General features: G+C 36.5%; 1 protein-coding gene across 1 annotated transcript in view; it reads right to left on the reverse strand.

Annotated features, from left to right (window-relative positions):
• The window catches only part of LOC107385309 (protein phosphatase 1 regulatory subunit 1A), a 35,135-nt gene that overhangs the window by 13,443 nt on the left and 8,539 nt on the right, over positions 1-13,153 (reverse strand). The window contains exon 2 of the mRNA XM_015959110.3: positions 7,360-7,420. Coding sequence (XP_015814596.1) covers positions 7,360-7,420 — 61 coding nt within the window. The remainder of the gene's footprint in view (positions 1-7,359; positions 7,421-13,153) is intronic.

The raw sequence follows: 13,153 nt of genomic DNA on the forward strand, positions 1-13,153 counted from the left end.
TGTATTTAGTGTTTATGTTTATTAAAGTGTGTAAAACTGCAGCTTAAATGAAAAGAAAAACGGATTTGAATTTTCTTTACATTTATTACTAAACAGGAACTTCTAAATGACTTGAGCAAAAAGAACAATTTAAACTCAGAACTGCAAACACTCAGAAAACAGCGTGACCTCTTGCCTCACGTTTACCAGTTTTACTGCAGCCCTGTCTGTGACCACAGGTGTGTTCAGAGAATAGGATACAGTAAAATAAATGAGGTAACATAAGATAACACTCACACATCACAACTGTAGGTACATTTCTACGAGCATTATAAAGATCAATAAGCTGATAAAAAGGGAAATCTAAAATTCTGCACTGATATAAAATTCTATTTTCAGCTAGATAAATATTTAATGTAAATATCAATGATGCTGGAATGAATCTGAATCTTCCATCTAGTAAATAGTGTTCAACTAAAAACCAGTGTGACTGTAATCTGTCCGTCCTCATGTCACCATCTACAGAAACAGCCTTCTGGGACACCTGACCAACCAGGTGGATTTTCTGCCAGAGCCAGATAGTTGCTTTTTAACTCACTATTGTGGATTTTAGGTTCTCTACTTCTGCTGCTCTGCATTCATACATGAAGTTATGAGCAACTCTCTAGCGAGCAGCCAAAGTACCTCTGTAGATAACCCTGTATCTGAAACAATGCTGATGCTGCAAATTCTGGTATTGTATATTTATGCTTATTTTCTTCATAAAAAGTTTATTTTTGCATAATCTCTTCAATTCAACCTAAAGTCTGAAATCTGTAAAACACAAAAAACATAAATACTTTGTGAAATAGATGCAATTTCAGTTTTGTTTGGTTTATTTGAATGAAATTTAAATCACTAATGAAAGCCGGTGGAAGATCGAGAAGAAGAGAAACAACATTTTTTTAATAAAAGGGCCCTAAGTAATAAAAAAGGGAGCAGTTTTCACTATCAAAATGGCTAAAGGGAGAGGAAAACAGTCCCTCCCACAGTAAAGCCACAGATGGAATCCTAACCTGAGTATCTTAAAACTGCATCTAATCTACAAATTACAGCTGTGAACTTTTTTCTAGGACACCAGCTTGTTGCTTAGCAACCTATGCATCCCTAGACACAGGAAACTTATGTGTGTGTGTTCCATCAAATGTGTGCATAATAATCCTGCATATGTGTTGGCTTTTCAATTTTCCTGTGATGCATTTGTTTCTAGGTTTCCCAGTTTGCACCACCACCAAATCCAGAGATCCAACTTAAACAATTCTGAAATTCAGTTTTGAGTTGAATTTGTCTATAAGTCTGCTTAATAATAGCCAAAAGCTGCCAAAAGTCAGGTGGTTTTATTTCAGGCATTATTTATTTGATTCCAGATATTTTCCAGGAAACAGGCGTAATGTGCACCAGACATGGTTTGTAAATTTAGATCAACTGTTTTGATTAAACCCTGCAAAACAACAAACTGGCTGTAGAATAAAACTGTAAAACAGATGTCATCTTGGAAAAATACACATTTATTTGCATGTATCCAGAAAAAAACGATGAAAACAAGCATGATGGATATTTTTATTATGTTTTTAGTGATGTCTTAAAGGTGGGTCTAAATAATAAAAAAAATTATTAATCAAGTTATTTATTCTTGTTAGTTTATTCTTTACAGATCTAAAGTAAACCACATCTATAAAGTGAAGCTGATGCAGTAATAGTTTGGGCAAATAGAAAACTTAACAAAATAATGAAATCATGTTGGTCAAACACTTTTTAATGATTACACTTCGTTCATTTTTTGCTTGTATTTTGTTTGTTTTTTGCTGTCATTAAATATTTAGACAATTTTTTACAGTTGTGCTCAAAATCCCTCCTGTGGATGATAAATGAACCTTCAGCATGCAAGCTCATTTCTGGTTTTATCTCATCTGCTTCATAGCGCACACAGTTTAAAACACCTCAGATCCGTTCACTCCAGAGAATAAAATTTTAGTTTTTACGTTAAAGTTGGCAGTTAGAATGATCGTTATACAGCAGCTGAAGCTGAAACCTCGGAGGAGAAAGCCACTGCACTTTAATTTGTGCAAACAAAGTGCTGCAGACACGGTTGAAAAGCCTATTTGGGTCAAGAAATGTAAAACTTGGCATTCGCCCGACAGATTCTGAAAATGTTTTGGCTGCGTGTGCAGCCCATCTGCACTGCAGGATGGGAGAAAAGGTCAATAAAAAAGCCGTTTCAGCAGAGATGAGTCTATCACTGGAACTCCCAGCTGACTGATGGAGACAAAGCAAGATGAGAACAAAGAGAGGTTTCCCACTTGCAGCTAAGTCTCCTTGTTTCTACTGAGTCTGTTCAAAGTTGCTTAGCAGCATCAGATAAAAATAAAAGCAAAGCAAGAAAACTCTTTTTCACTGAGATCAGGAAACAGAAAGCTGCACTTCAAAATACTCTTTTGTCTTTTGTTGAGGCTCTTGTTGCTTAAAGAGAGAGAGAGGAAGAAGGCTATTTATTTAATTAACCACAAGTGGCTCCTTTCTTTTTATTTTAAACACTTACTTTTGTCTGTACCCAAACAAAAGAGCCACTAAATGCTCATCTGTATCAGCTACAGTCCCATCTCAATAAGGATGATGAAAACAAAACATGCTGTTACTATGGAAATACAAACATAATGGTATCCATCACCTCTGTGTGCGTTCAGAACAATCCATTCTAATTCGTCTCTGTTCTGGTCCAAAACTCCTATTTTTCATTCTTTAATCCCATTAAATATCTTATTTTTTATTTTCTTTACCTTTCTCTAATTTAGTCCGTTATTCTGTCCGCTTAACACTACATTCTTGTTTAATACATTTAAGATGGAACAAAGAAAGTGGTTGACTCAGTTGACAGGAAGATGACAAGACAGCCAATAATAAAACTTGTAAAAGTAAGTAAAATGTTGAGATTTTAAACATCATTCAGGGTCGGATAGGTCCTTCAGAATCCTGACGAATAAAGGTTTGTAGAAAAGAAACGAGAACGCCTTTCAAAAACGTTATCATTTAAATATTTGTTGAAAATAAAAAATTGTGTTGCATATTTTCCCTAGCGATAGGGGGCAGAACACATCTAAACATTTTCAGACAAGCTGCATTTTTGTGTTTGAGTGAGACCTTCAACAGATGGCCATTAGGGTCAAACATCTATGGAAGCATAACCTCCGGCAAAATGATAAGCACATCAGACATCTTTGTATCGCCTGATTTATACTTCTCGTCTGCGTTGGTGCTTAAACACGCAAGAGCATTATGCGTCGGCACAAGGGGTCTTTGACAGGCTCACAGAGCAAGATGGAGACCGCAAGCTTGTGATTGGTAGGGACACCGCTTTGTCAACACCGCCATTGCCCCGTCAAAAAGTAAAACGACATTTAGTGGCAGAAACGCAACAGGTTTAAGAATGCATCACGGAAAAATTCCATGACATGGCAAAGAAGGAGCATGCAGGGCGCTTCTGGCACCTAGCTTTCTGATTGGCTACAGGTAACATTGAACAGGAATCAAGACAATCCAACATGTTTAATAGCTTTGATATAGGATCTGAGCTGTTCCAACAAGTAAACCTGAGTGCACTTAACACACCGCACATGACAGGAATATCCATTTGGAAAGTTCCTGATCCCAGTTTTTCTTTTTGTTTGATTTCAGTGGAAGTTCCTGAAGAATCAGTGAAGACAAATTCTCCAGAAGCCAGGCTCCGTCTTGGAGAACCCAGAGTTTTGATCCATCCTCCATCATTACTTCACCTTGAGTCAGGATCTCCATTGATTTTTTTTCAACTGATGTGCTTTTGAAGTTGAAGATGCTCAGAGGAGGGCAATCTGCAGCACATTTAATAATGTAGGGCTGTGCCTGATGTGGGCCACACCATGACTGAACCAGCATCACTCCTCTTCCCCCTCATCATCATATCTCCTCACCCCCCATCTTTTTGAAACCATCTCTTTCTCCCAAGAACTCATAAAGATCACAACACCAGTGTTTCTGTCTGCCTCTGCTCGTCTAAGTTCATCCAGTCTCCCTTTGTAATTTTGTTATCATATGAGACGTTAAAGATACCGCCTGAGATATTTTTCTGCGCTTTTTTATTTCTTGAAATACTCTTCACATTCTGATGGTAACCAAAAAACGAAATGTTCTATCAAATAATGAAAAAATCTAATCACCTCTGTAACCTACAATCTTGGAAAACACTTATCCAGTCATGTGCTGGTTCCCCTGTCAAACTGTTAGATCATAACCCATCCATCAAACTCCCCTTTTGAATGACTCTCACCCCGCTGCACAGAACACCCTCTGTGTGTGAAATGCTCGCTTTCAGCTCGGAGCAGCTGAACAGTAGGCTAGCTGAGCTGCCAAGTGTCATGGACATGCGCCCCTTTATATTTGCAAATCACATTTAGGGAGTTGTTTACCATGTTCTGTTAAGAGTCTGGTTCTGATATTGCTATTGTTTGGAAACGCAGCTCAGTGTTGCTCCAGAAGTGTGTGTGTGTGTGTGTGTGTGTGTGTGTGTGTGTGTGTGTGTGTGTGTGTGTGTGTGTGTGTGTGTGTGTGTAGCTCAAAACAGGGTTCCTGCTCCTGCATATTGCAAGCCGTTAACATTTTCTGTCGCCATCAGATTCTGAGGTTATAGTGGTGGTGGGGTGTTTGTGTGTGTGTGTGTGTGTGTGGGGGGGGGGGGGGGGGGTTGAAGAAAGGGCCCGGACCTTTAAATTAATACTATTATTTTTTTTAATGTAGCTTAATAAAACGGCTTTTTCAGAGACTGACAAGAAACAGAGCAGCACTTGCCAAACTATAGACACCACTAAGATATGCACAAGATGGATTTGATTCATTTAGATACAACAACAAAACTTGCTTTGGATAGAATATAAATAAAGAAATACATAAATCATTACATTTTATTAAATCAAATCAAAAACACAGACATAAGTCAACCTTTCGGATATGCAGAAATTACAATAATAAACGCTTCAGATGCCTACTCCTTGGGATCTGTTGCAGGAATAGAGTTCTCTGGAAAATCCATGAATACTCTTTCTAATTCTGACATCTGATTTCAGATTCCAGTCCCTTTGATTCACAGATACTCCTACACTTCACACCTTCTTAAAGCTCATCATTGTTGCACGTCTCTGACTCACTGTGGAGGGAGGAAGCTTTGTTAAGTTGTAAACTCACATTTGGATTTCCCTTGTGTTAAATTACTGAACCAAACCAGCAGATTTAATCACACAAAATGACAGAAATCAAATGCTTTACGGGGAAAACATGTTTTTGGGCATGTTTTAATGCTTTGCTCTAGATGCCATGGTAAAAATGTAAAGCCTTTAAAATTTTTGATAACATTTTTTGATGAATAATATTGAGTGTGTGTATTACACGACGAAAGGCTCATCGATTAACCAGCTCGATTTCTCACTCGCAGAGAAAGACCCCCCCCCCCCCCACCCCGATGTCTTGCTGATCATCTCTTTATGCTGCAGTGGGTCACTTTACACACACACACACACACACACACACACACACACACACACACACACACACACACACACACACACACGCACGCACGCACACACACACACACACACACAGCAAAGCAGAGCAGAGCAGAGGAGCACAAGGAGCCAATAGATGACTCATCCAGCAGGATATCTCCTCAGAGATTCGCTGTTGTGTTTGATCATTAAGATCCCGAGAGCATGCATGGTTGTTTTGGTTTTCTTAATGTAGTCAGAGATTTATTTGATGTGTAACGGAGCTGAGGTGCAGCATCACAGCAGTCACAATTAAACAGAGCTGACTTTTTACTAAACAAAACACCCTGCTACTGGAGTAATTGGAGTTCTTCTCCTCAGAACAAGCTCATGGGTTGTTTGTGCTTGTAGAAAGACCTGCATTTAAACAACGTGCAGCTTAGTGGTGGAGAAAGAAACTTTAAAGCCATTCATTACCATTCTGTTGGGATAACACTAAAAATACACTCTAATGAACAAATTTCATGCCAAAACACAGCTGGGAAGCGACAACAAAATAAAATGTCTGGGTGTTTATGTGTCTCCAGGGCAACCAAGAAAATACCATCTATTGATGTGAGTGTCACAGTGAAAAGATAATGTGTCCAAACCAGGACTAGTCCACAATCCCAGAGGCTTTTGTTGCCGTTATTCAGAATGAAAACCAAATATGCTGCAAGGATAAAAACTGCATACAAAAGAACGCAGCAGCAGAGCTGAGGTTTACTAATTTGCATCTGAGAAGAATAAAGCACTTTTTGTCTAATGTTGTTTCAGCTGAGATAATCTAATTAAAAACCCAAAAACAAATCAAAAATCCAAACATGGCAACGATAAATCACTGGGTTAGACAGAGAACCGTTCAGTCAGATAATCTGAGAACCATTTTTCTAAAAAAGAACTGAATCATTGTGCTGTGATGCAACATCCAGGAATATGAGCTAAACCGCAACAAGTTAAAAGTAACACAAACGCTTGAGGTGCCTAAATAAAGTTAAACAAGAAGAAATCAGTGGCGTTTTTCAGTAAATGGTGACACCACGTGCTTTTGTTTAATAGTGTTTTTACACTAATTAAAAACCTTATTTGGCCTAAGAGAAACATTTGATCGTTTCCTAATATTTAAAACCTTAGAGGACTGAAAATAAAACATCTTATTTCTTCTTTACAAGAAAGATTAACTTAACTGAAAAATATAAAAAACATACGAGTGAAAAAAATGCAAGCTAATGAAAAGCTAAACAGATAACAGGTTCACACATACAGAGAGTTAGAAACAAAACCCTAAACTTCCAGTTATGTGCGATGGAATTAATCTGATGCTGTTTTTTGACAAAACAATTCTTGATTTGGAATTATTTTACACTCTAAGAAATGAAATGCTGAATTTAAAAAACCAGGCTATGTTAACTGGTTCCACTAAACTTAACTGCTTGACTGTTAAGATAAAAATATACATTGCTTTATGTTATGTTAAAAGAAAATGCATTTTACTCTGTACATTTAAGCAACTTGGTTTAGTGGAACCAACTGTCATAACTTGGTTAAGTAAATTCAACAAGTAATTTTAGAGTGCATTTTGAAAGTATTTGCAGATATTGTTGAAGCCTGTGTGTGTTTTTGTGTTAGTGATCTTTAGAGTCATGGAGTACAAGCTGTTTTATTTGGGACTGGTGTCACCTTATATCAAGCAAAACCCTCAGTAGCTTCAAATTAGCTATCAGTGAATCATCAATTAATGAAGTCCAGCTGACACACACAACAAAACCAATCTGAGTGTCGGCGTGTGTTTTACCTGGTGATGACTGATCACTGGATGCTACTAATGTAGCAGGTGTGGGTCTTCGTCTTCTGATCTGGAAAAAAAAAGTTTATTTTAACAAATTGCTACGAAAAAAGAATAATTACAATTTCCACAAAATGAGATAAATCAGATTATGATTAATATTCAGGTCAATTTAGCACATACATTAGAGTTTTTCTTTAATATGATAAAAGGCTGCAGTTTAAGTGTTGATACTTTAGCAGCACCTCCAGAGTCACACACGCATAAACCTTTGTTCTGCAGCTGATGGGTTGCTGAGTAAAGTTGTTTCTAAATGCTGCTGCTGCTGCTGCTGCACTTTAAAAGCAATGCAAACTCAGCCTGAACAGAGCATGTCATGTTGTGTTTTATTCCTGTGTTAATGAACAGAAATCTGAGCTACGTTGTCAAGTTTCAGTGAGTGAATGCAAAAAAGAACACTTATAAAAAGTTAAGCATCGTCTGCTGTTAACTGAGAAAAATGCATGAACCAAGTGTCACACGCAGTTGTTCTGATTTAGAAATGTATAAACATCAGAAAATAATAGAAATGAATCTGTTTTCTTAGTCTGCTTTTCTCTGTCAATCCCAACATCTGTTCAGTAGATCTGACAGCTTCCTGAGCAAACATACACTCAAATATATCAGCTTCAGAAGCTGTGCAAGGCTGTAGACCTAAATTAATAAGCTTCACCATGATATTGAATTGCTGATGTGACGGCAAAAAGGCACTGTAATGATAAATGAGAGGAATCAGTAATAGCAGATTTTAAATGAGTATTCAGATATGAAGAAGCTTTATTTGAAACCCAGCTGGAGTGAATAGATAGTGACACTGAATGATTTTCTTTTTATAACAGCTTGTAGAGATGGGTAACTGTTGTAAACACTTGTTTAAAAAGCACATGTCAGACAGATTCCCATGTTAGCTCCCTGCAGCCATCCCTTGGATACTTACAGGTAAAAATGACTGCTAAATAAACATGTGAACAAATTTTGTGTGTAGATGCAAAAATATCCTCCAAACTGGAGGCAGCTCAACTAAAGTAAGATATTTTTATTAGATGCATCCCTGGTGTGGATTACAGTTTATTACAACAATTCAAAAGCAGTTGTTCTACAGTATGTGTGAATGCTGATAGTATACTCACACATCAGTTACCTCATTAGACTCGTGTGGGTGGCAGTGTGTGAAGACACAACAATCATTTGCAGTGAAATAATAACAATGATGTAAGTATTTTAGGAATTTTAGTGGTTTGCTTTTCTAATCCAGAAGCAAAATTCTAAATGCATTTTGTTCAGAATTTATGACAGACTAGAAAAGTGGATTCAACATTTAAAGTAAAAAAAACATCATCCTAACTAAGGTTGTCAGAATATTTGCACATGTTTGAAAAGCACGAATTTTACAAATAAACAAACTACTATCCTTTCTGCTTGCATGTTCTACTATAAAGGACAAAGTCTGAATGTTTGTTCTGAAATCCCCGTTAAGATTCTTGTGAATTCATGGACCTTGTCCAACAAGAAAAAAAATTAAAAAAAAGTTTTGTCCGTTGTCTTTAGAAGTTGCATTACTTTAAAAGTAGTTTGAAGTGACCTCCTGTGGTCAAATGTGGGTACTGCAGTCCACATTTCAAAACAAAGAGTCTGCTCTGAGCGGCTTTTACCAGCTACGGCTCAGTGCCAGAAGATTCTAGATGACAAGTGAAGACAAATCATACAAAGTGAGTTGATGAGTAGAATAATCTGTTGCACTATGGTATTGAGTTTTTGGTCATTTAAAAAAAGTAGCCTGAGATTAAAGCAGACAATTTGTTTTCTGTTATCACTGTTAGCTCAACGTTAGCCTTTGGCCTTCTTTACATGATATTAGAGTGAAGGATGCTGTAGCTGCTGCTCTGCCAGTGCAGCCACGTGAACCCCACAGGCTCAAAAATAATTGGCTCTGAAACCAGGAAGTATGGAGGCAGGACAGATTGTGAACAAAGACTACTCCCCTCTTTGGCCTTTTCAAAAGGAGAAAAATGGGCAACCACTCGGCCGGCTGAGAAGAACATCTGTTTCAACATAAACTTTCTTCCAACATGATTAAGTCTTTAGACTGTTTTGTTATTATTTCACTGTAAAGTTTGTATGCATTGTACCTTTAAGTACCCTCTGTTCATTGAGCTCCACTGGCTACCGCTAGCAGCACGCATCAAATTCAAATTGCTAACACTAGCATACAAAGTCCGAGATGGTACGGCTCCCATCTACCTGAATCCTCTTGCAAAGGCTTACATCACGGCCGCTCCGGTCATCACAGGATCGTCAGCTAGCAGTGCCTACACCACGCTCAGGACAATCCAGGCTCTTCTCATGCATCGTTCCACAAATGTGGAAAGACCTACCAAGCACTGCCAGAACAGGGGGTTCCTTTTAAATTTTCAAGAAACTCCTGAAGACCCTGCTCTTCAGAGAGCATCTTCTAAACTAGCACCCTCTCTGCACCAGTCCTCCTCTCTACTGTCCACTCCCTGTTCCCTCCTCTCCATGATTGATGTCAAGTTGTTGTTGTTGTTGTTATTGTTGTTGTTAGCCTCAAGGGCAACATGCCGATTGTCACCTGTAAGTCGCTTTGGACAAAAGCGTCTGCTAAATACATAAACATAAACATAAGTAAGTTGTTTACAGCATTTTATTTCCGGGAAAAAAAATTCTGATGAAAGACAGATAATTTGGTATACATGCACTGTTTGTGTATGAATATGTCTTTTAAGAAAAACAACAGATATTCTTGCTGAACTTATTTTTTAATTGTATATTTCTGGATTTTTTTTAATGTACAGATGGAATTCATGTTTCATTCTAGCAAACTATGTGGGCTCGCGATTTGATGACTACAATACAAAATGTAAATAATACTGTACATGCCCTGAAGCACAGCTGTTGCAGTGATTATAACCAGGATCATTGTTATTCCTCACACCCCGCAGCAGAGAAAACTCCCCATTCTCCACTCTCAGAAATAACAGCGCTCGCTGGCCGAGCTCACCCCTCCAGCCGCTACGCCTGCAGATCAGCCTCCAGTCTGGTAAAAATGCCCTTCTGTCACTTCTCACAACAACAAACAACAATAGCCTTGAAATTGATGGGTGGGCAGAAAAGGCTGCACATGATGAATATTCTAGCTGCGTGGGACAATTTATGCTTAGATGGGAAATATTTAGGTCAGAACAAATCACAGTTGTGACTTAGCTGTAAAGATTAGATGTCTAAGACTAATTTAATATATCTACAATAAACTGTTTTCTCTCTCCTTCCTTCCCATAATAAGTTTCAGGTTAACTTGTTGATAAAATTATAAAAAAAATGAAACACCACATTTATACGACTATAGACCTGCTGTCCACCCAACATAAAAAGAGCAATACCATTTAATAATATAATGTTATTGTTCAAAAAAAAAAAAAAAAAAAAAATATATATATATATATATATATATATATATATATATATATATATATATATATATATATATATATATACAATGTGTGTACAATATAATTATAGCCTATTGTACAATATTGTTTTATTGTACAAATGTGATGCATATTGTCTAGATTATATTATAATGTTCAAAAGTGATAATTTTATATTTACATATATTATAATACATATGTAATGTATATACTTTTATATATGTTATTATATATATTTTTTATATTCATATAATTTCATTTTTTGTGCGGCTGGCAGCTTTCTGTTTCCGTACTTTAGCTTAGGCAAGCAAAAAGCAATTTTTCCTTAGTTTTATGCTTTATTACTGAGATTTCAAATAATGGACTAAAATAGCTACACAATAAAATAAATATTCATTGGATTGATTAAAGAGTACTCAATTAATTTAGCTCATGTGGTAAATTTCCACAGCTTTTTGGGATTACAAGTTTGAAAGTTAATCTATGGAAGAGGATTAGGGTCACTGAAAAGGAAAAAGAGAAACGAATAAGAATTTATAATTCTTACTAAGAATTCTTGTTTTTATCTCAGAACTTTTAATTTTTCTCATAATCTGACTTCTTGACTTCTGAGAAAAAAGTCAGAAATCCAAGAAAACTCCCTCCTTGTGCCAGGAGACAAAATAGATATTAAATTATTCATTAAGTCTAAAAGAAAGTTTTGAGAATTTGTCACTAGAAAGATCAGAAATCTCTGAAAATAAAATGCTGCAGAAGTAAGAGGCACAGGAAGCTTTTACAAAAATTTAACAGATGAACACATAAGGTCTCCAGCACTGTTGAGAATTTATGAGACTCCTCATTCTTCATTCTGTCGTTAGATGAATGATTCTGGTATTGCTCAGACTCAGCCCTAATAGATCCTGATCTCCATCTTTGGTCTCACTTCCTCCTCTCTGATGTACGTTTTCTTTTATGGGAGGTTTTACATTCTTTAGCCGCCCTCTCTGTTTATATCAGAGCTTTGTTTTTATCCCTGACATACCTCCTTATTGATTCCCTCTTATTGACTCACACTGAAAATCAAGCAGGGAGAAATGGGTCCAAAACACATAAAAACCTGTAATTTACTCCCTGAGATGAAAGGATTTTTTGCTCCTGGAAAATTGCAAAGATAAATTTCTTGTTTGTGATGCAGCAGAGGATAATGAGTATCATATGGGAGCCAGAATGTGACTGTTCAGCCACTTTTTCTGTCCGTTCCCTATCACTGTTCGTGATTTCAGATGAAGACCGATCAAATTCCGTTACGTTTGGGATACATAACTTGTGTTATTTCCAGATTTGTTATTAGCTTATGTCTGTGTGGCAGTAATGTTTGTGTTGATTGCTTCCTGCTGGAGCAGTTTAAAACACGACCATTGGAATTTAATATTGAAAATTTACTTTAAAATACATATTGATTTGCAAGATGCAATAAAATTAAACAACTACAATAATAACAATAATAATAATAGCAACAACAACAATAATAATAATAATAATAATAATAATAATTTAACTGTACAGCTGGGATGTGTGTGTGTGTGTGTGTGTGTGTGTGCACGTGCGGGGGGGGTGTTCGCGTGTGCGCATGTGTGTGTGTATGCTTGTATGGTCAGAATTTGTTATTCTTGTTGTAGAAACATACCACATAGCATACATCGGTAACACTTTATAATAAGTGCACACTATTAAGCATTAGTTAATCATCAGTAAAGCATTGGTTAATGGTTATTTAATCATTTGTAAAGCATCTGCAAAAACATGATCATAATTACTTAACTAAGAAGTAGTAAATGGTTTGTAACATTCTAAAGTAGTTTATTAATGTATTTATAATAATTGATAGATTATCTATTGAAAAAGAAGTGGGTCGGTAGGGAGCTGCATCTTTGGAAGCCGTTAAGTGACAATTATAAATGTATTGTAAGACATCTGTTAACATTTAGTAGCTGACTGATGTAGTCGTGAGATTCAGTGTTTAGAAAACATCTAGTGAGACTCTAGTATGTGTCGTAAATGTTTAGTTTATAGTATTATATAGGGTATATTAACTATTTACTTACCCTTTACCAGTGGGGTTGTATACTGTTTTACATCATGAAAGGACTGGTTTGTAAATGATGGAGAGCAGAGTTTATAAATGATTAATCAATGACTTATAGATCATGAAACATCATGAATAAAAAGTGTGACATAGTAGCTTCTTCATCATGAATAAAGCCTTAATAGTGGTGCTTGTAAGCCGTTAAGTAATTATGATCATGTTTTGCAGATGCTTTACAAATGATTAAATG

This window comes from Nothobranchius furzeri, chromosome 3 (assembly GCF_043380555.1).
Source record: "Nothobranchius furzeri strain GRZ-AD chromosome 3, NfurGRZ-RIMD1, whole genome shotgun sequence".
Classification (NCBI taxonomy): Eukaryota; Metazoa; Chordata; class Actinopteri; order Cyprinodontiformes; family Nothobranchiidae; genus Nothobranchius; species Nothobranchius furzeri.